The 6,625-nt window shown below is 41.9% G+C and overlaps 1 protein-coding gene across 1 annotated transcript; it reads left to right on the top strand.

The window, feature by feature from the left end:
- Positions 1–5,835: 5,835 nt before the first annotated feature.
- LOC104217233 (uncharacterized) lies at positions 5,836–6,234 on the top strand. The gene has a single exon (XM_009767423.2). The coding sequence runs from the start codon at positions 5,836–5,838 to the stop codon at positions 6,232–6,234; it is 399 nt and encodes a 132-aa protein (XP_009765725.1).
- Positions 6,235–6,625: the final 391 nt, after the last annotated feature.

The raw sequence follows: 6,625 nt of genomic DNA on the forward strand, positions 1-6,625 counted from the left end.
ATTATTCAGAGTCGCCACTTGGGAGATTTAGGGTGTCCCAAGTCACCAATTTTAATCCCGAATCGAGGAAAAGAATGACTCTATATTATGGTCTGCGTACCAGAAATCCGGATAAGGAATTCTGTTAACCCGGGAGAAGGTGTTAGGCATTCCCGAGTTCCGTGGTTCTAGCACGGTCGCTCAACTGTTATATTCGGCTTGATTATCTGATTTTATACAAGTGTGAACTTATGTGCAAAATTTAACTTTTAACCGCTTTTATCATTTACTGTTTTTATCAAGAATTGCAACGTTGTGAAAATGTATCTCGAACCGCGTTACAATCAATGTACCCGTGGTCGTCGACACACTTTGACTCCGTTGAGATTTGGATTTGGGTCACATCAATGTGCACCCGAGTTTAAGGAAATTAAATTATTAAAGGCGCGCCTAAAGCGACTAGCGTATTTATTTTGGGTAGGACCGTGGAATTTTACTAAACGGTCCATCCCGAAGCCTAAACAATTTTTAAAGCAATATTTATTGAGGGCCCCGCAATTTGTATTTTTATTTGGCGAGGCTCACCTCGTTCTTTATTTCTAATGAATTTGCAACGTCATGGACATGCATCTCGAACCACGTCACAGTCAATGTACCCGTGATTAGAGAGGCATTTCGAATCCGTCGAGATTTGGATTTGGGTCACATAAATGTGCACCCGAGTTTAAGAAGGTAAAGTTTATTAAAGCGTATCCTAAAGAGACTAACGTGTTGTCATTTTAGGAAGGTTGTGAGATTTGCTAAACAACCCGTCCGGGAAACTAAATGCTTCAATGATTTACATTTAACAAGGGCCCCGCATCTGCGTGTTTTGTTTATTTTCATCGAGGCTCATCTCGTTCTTATTTTAAAAGGATATCCTATAGCAACTACGTTTCTTGTCGTGTTCGTCTCTATCAATTGAAAACGGTAGACAGTCCTAATTAATTACATGATTGCGAGTTTACTTATAACAGGATTTAAAATGCTTTTACAGAATAATAAAATGTGACTGCGATTATGGATAACTAGCCGAAAATTATGGGCCCAAACCTAGCTCATGCGAGATGGCCAGACTTAGGCCCCCTTTTTCGATATGGGCCTAACTGATTTGTTTCGATTTGGGCTCGGCCTTCATGAGATTGAGGCCTAGGACTGATTCTTTGTTCTGTGAAATGAGTTTATCAATTTATATGGGACAATCTGGCAAAAGGAGAAAGAATTTTAACTAAAGTGGATAGTTTTCCTATTTGGCTTACATTAGAGAATATATTACACCCTCAGACTAAGTCTAAAGGTACAACTTATTACACTGGGAATGTTTTTTTTCACCTAACAGCACACATACATGACTAGCATGCATTAACCTGCATTGATACACTAAGCATGTAGGCTACTTCTATTATCCAAACAAAAATGTAACTACTATATACTACATGACATTTAACACAACAGTCCACGTGTATATAAACAATCTGCAGGTCCTCTCTTTTGCATTTATGTTCAAACTCTCAGTTACATTAGTGGTATCGATTGTGTACCTGGTAAGGAGGACAAAGAAGAAAGGAATGATCAGCTAAGCAATATGCAGTGAATACAGCAACAGCAGATAACACCAACAACACAGCAACAACAACCAGCCACAATGATGAAGCTCACAAGTGGTCGAGCAACAAACAAGCAGTCCCAGAAACAGAATGATGAACCAACAGAAAACCAGAGTATTCAATATAACAGCACCAGCAGTTCAACAATCACAAACAGCTCGGCAAATAACCAACAACAATTAGCAAAGACAGCTTGGCTAACTTGAACTCCTAAGCAGTTTTCAGACAGTGTTTTGTTACAATATTCTGAAATTTTCTTTTTGTTTTTTTTTTCTTTCTCTCCAGACTCAAAAATGTCCAGCCTAAGACCCTTAAACTTCAGCCCCTGTTTTAGTTATCAAATGGCCTATTTATAGGCCAAATGCACCATTACAGCTGAGCTGCCCTGCCTGCCAATTGGCAGAATGCCCATACTCTTTAAGCCCATGCTCAGCATGCTTGGTGTCAGCTCCCTTTATTCCCCACGCCTGGTTTTGTTTAATCCAGAATTATGGGCTCATTTGTTTATTCATTTTGAGCCCCCATACCCTTGTGTCTTGTTCCCCCATTGGTATTAGTTTAATCCTAAGTTAGTACCCTTTTTGTCAGCTCACTTAAACTAATTACTTCTGTTCTTTTTAAACACCCCAGAATACCCCCGTTAACCTTGATTATTACTGCCCCTGCCTATTGCAGCATTAGGGCATTTTTGCACTGATGAAAACTCGAACTCAGGACTGCCTAGACTGAACCCTTTTAGTCATTTTTATAATGCCAACAGACCATTTCAAACATTACTAGGTCATCCAGCCAGTGTCCGAGTTTAATTAGTTATGTGAAACTCCTAGCTCCTTCGATCCATTAGTTATAGAAAACTAATCGACGACATTTATCGAGTCGACTATACTAATTATAGCAGGTAATAATCAGTCGCTCATATAAACAACACGTTCGGGGACCTAAAGGGTATCAGACAACTTTTATTAAATTACTGGGCCTATATGAATTAGTTCCTTTGACGATTAATCTAACTGACGATCATGTTTATCACAGAGTGTATTCAGAACAAACAGAAGACAATCGACCAAATAAAGGGTCTTTAACAGAGATGAAAGAAATCTGGAAGAAGTAACAAAATAACAAACAACACAAAGAGATATGCTGACAACTTATTTGGAAATAAAACAAAAGAACGGAAAACTTACCAAAATGTTTAAACCAAACAGACCCAAATCAAACTCGACTTCGAACCTTTGAGGCCGAACAAACCTTAATCAGGGTGTTCTCACATGAGAACACCTTGGTTAAGGTCTATTAGACCTCAAACCTATGTCAAAACTGGCCGGGTTCCCCAGGTGCATGTGCTTCAGAAGTCTGGATTTCCAGATCTGGATTTTTGGGAGTTGTGGGTGGATTCGGACCAAACCAAGCTTGGTTTGGTCACGAGGAAGGTCAGGAGAGTGTCTAGCATGAAGATGGGGTGGTTTGGCATAGGTCCAGGTTCGACTCAAATCTTCAAACGAAGATTCGAGACGAACGGAAGTGATTCGAGGCTTGTGGTTAGTGGATTCGTGTTCAGGATGGTCGGGTGCATCGGGGGTGTTATTTTGGTGGTCATCGGAACTGTGGTTGCCAGGCTTATGGTGGGAAACCTAGGCTGCTAGGGTTTGAGAGGAAAGGGAGCCTGGGGAAGATGGTGAATAGTGGCCGAGGGGGGGGTGTGGCTTGGGGCGTGGGGTAAGGGGGTTAGGTTTATATATGTATTGAGGGTTTAGATCCTGGCCATTGGATCAATTGAGATCAAGGGCCAGGATCTAACCATTGAGGAGGGACGACGTCGTTCGGGAGATGATAGTGGGTTATGACCGGGTAGGGGATTGGATCGGGTCATGTTGACGGGTTTAGAGGAAGGCCTGGATCCGTTGGATCAATGGGAATGAACGGCCCAGATTAACTTGCCTGAAACGACGTCGTTTCGACTTAGCAGGGGCTGTATTGGACCGTTTGATTGCCATGAATCAACGGCTCAGATTGAGGCGCTGATACGACGTCGTTTGGGACGTGTCCGGGCAGCCTGTGTTTGGACTGGATCTGTGTCCTGGTCTTGGGCCTATTTTGTTTCATTTCTTGGCCCAAACCGATTTTCCCTACTCTTTTGCTTTTGTTTTCTTTCTTATTATTTTTTCTTTTCTTTTAAACAAAATAAAAATAACAAATAATAAGGTAACGGAATTAAACAACAATGCAACATTTTAACACAATTATCACAAAAATATTTACGTAGGTTAGCTAAGAGCCTAGGGCGAACGGTGCACATATATATTTTTTGAATTTTCTTTTACTGACCGAATTATGGTTTAACCATCCTAATACATATATTTTGTATTTTGTTTGTTAATGATTAAATGCAAAAAAAAAGAATGGACAGATCCACAAGTGACTAACAACACATGAAAACTCGAACAATTGTACAACGAAGCCATTTGTCACTATTTTTATTTTCTTTTGGAGCGAATGTCCGTAAAGCAAAAATCACGTGCTTACAACTGGGAGAAGTGCCATTTTATGGTACAAGAAGGCATAGTCCTGGGGTATCGAGTGTCCAGTAAAGGAATTGAGGTCGACCATGCTAAGGTTGACATGATTGAGAAGCTACCACCGCCCACTTCAGTCAAGGTGGTGAGAAGTTTTCTTGGACACGCCGGGTTCTACCGACGTTTCATAAAAGATTTTTCCAAAATTGCTAACCCATTATGCAAACTCCTTGAAAAGGATCAGCCCTTTGTATTTTAATGATTGCAGGTTGGCATTTGAGGAACTGAAGAAGAGATTGATAACGACACCCATCATTGTTGCACCCAACTGGGAACAACCATTTGAGCTCATGTGTGATGCTAGCGACTATGCTATAGGAGCAGTCTTAGGGCAGCAAAAAGATAAGCTGATGCACCCGATTTACTACGCAAGTAGAACGCTAAGTGGTGCACAGCTCAATTATACAATGACGGAGAAGGAGATGTTTGCGGTGTTGTTTGCTTTTGACAAGTTCTGATAATATCTGATTGGTTCCAAGGTAATTGTATATACTAACCATGCAGATCTCAGGTACCTAATTGAGAAAAAGGAGTCTAAGCCGTGCCTGATTCGTTGGGTGCTACTGTTGCAAGAATTCGACTTCGAAATTCGTAACCATAAGGGCACAAAAAATCAAGTCACTGATCATCTATCGCGACTTGAAGGAGCTGAAAAATCAGTCGAGGTCGAAGAGATCCTGGAAACCTTTCTAGACGAGCAGCTGCTCGCAGCCAGTCTTGAGGATGCGCCATGGTATGCAGATTTTGCAAACTACCTGGGCTGCGATATTGTTCCCTATAACCTTTCATCTGTCCAAAAGAAAAAGTTTTATCGTGATTGCCGCATGTATTATTGGGACGAGCCTTGTTTGTTTAGAATTTGTGTTGATAATATGATCCGGAGGTGTGTCCCCGAGATAGAACAATCTTCTGTTTTGCAGGCTTGTCACGCATCAGCATATGGAGGACATTTTGGAGGAGCCAGGACAGCTGCAAAAGTGCTAGAGGTCGGGTTCTTTTGGCCAACAATGTTTAGAGATTTGCACCTATGGGTGAAGGGCTGCGATGAATGTCAGCAAACCGAGAACATTTCCCGTCATCATGAGATGCCCATGAACCCGATTCAAGAGGTAGAGGTGTTTGATATTTGGGGGATTGACTTCATGGGCCCCTTTGTCAGCTCATTTTGCAATAAATACATACTTGTTGCTGTGGATTACGTGTCTAAATGGGTGGAAGCTGCAGCGTTTCCCACTAATGATGCAAGAGTGGTGATAGGTTTTGTGAAAAAGAATATATTCACCCGATTTGGGATACCAAGAGCGATCATCAGTGATGGAGGCACTCACTTCTGTAACAGAGCCTTCAAGAAATTGCTTGCATAGTATGATGTACGCCACAAGGTGGCTACCCCTTACCATCCGCAAACCAGTGGGCAGGTTGAAGTGTCCAACAGGGAGATAAAAAGTGTACTAGCCAAGACGGTGAATGCCACACGAACTGATTGGGCAAAGAAGCTTGATGACGCACTCTAGGCCTATAGAACTGCGTTCAAAACACCAATAGGTATGTCACCATACAAGTTGGTATTTGGGAAGGCCTGTCACCTTCCTGTGGAGCTAGAACATTGAGCTTGGTGGGCACTAAAACAATTGAACATGGATCCCGAAGCAGCTGGACAAAATCGACTAACAGAGTTGCATGAGCTGGAAGAATTTAGATATCAAGCCTTTGAAAGAATGAGGCTCTACAAGGAAAGAATGAAGAAGATGCATGACAAGCACATTGTGGACAAAAATTTCAAACCCGGTGACAAGGTATTATTATATAATTCAAGGCTGAGATTGTTTCCGGGTAAGTTAAAGTCCCAATGGTCAGGGCCATTTAGAGTGGTGCAAATGTTTGCAAGTGGAGATGTTGAGATTGAGTCAGAAGATGGGACAAACAAGTTCTCAGTAAATGGGCAAATGTTGAAACATTACCTTGGAATAGCTGAAGAAAAAGGGAATATAGTGGTGATCAATTTGAAAGAACCCCAGTACACGAATGAGGAGTGAAGGCTCAACCACTTGCGTTGTGCCATGACATTAAATCAGGCACTTCATGGGAGGCAACCCACGAATGTGTTGTAAGTGTAGTATGTAACTTTGTGTTTAAAAGACAAAAAAAAAATTTGCCAGCCGCGACCGCGGCCAGGACCGTGGAAATCACTGAACGTTGAATTTTTCATCGCAGTCGCGACTCTGACCGCGGTGACTACAGTGGGAGACTCTGTCTCAGACCGCGGCGTCGACCGTGGCGACGACCGCTGATATTTTTTCTTTCTTTTCTCACTCTTCTTTTAATTTTAAAACCCTTCCCTATATCAAAATAAACAACCCCCCTTAAAATCCCCGCTTCTCTCTCTCTCTCTCTCTAAACCCTAACCCTCCCCTCCATACTCTCTTC

The sequence above is a fragment of the Nicotiana sylvestris genome, chromosome 11 (genome assembly GCF_000393655.2).
Source record: "Nicotiana sylvestris chromosome 11, ASM39365v2, whole genome shotgun sequence".
NCBI classification, from domain to species: Eukaryota; Viridiplantae; Streptophyta; class Magnoliopsida; order Solanales; family Solanaceae; genus Nicotiana; species Nicotiana sylvestris.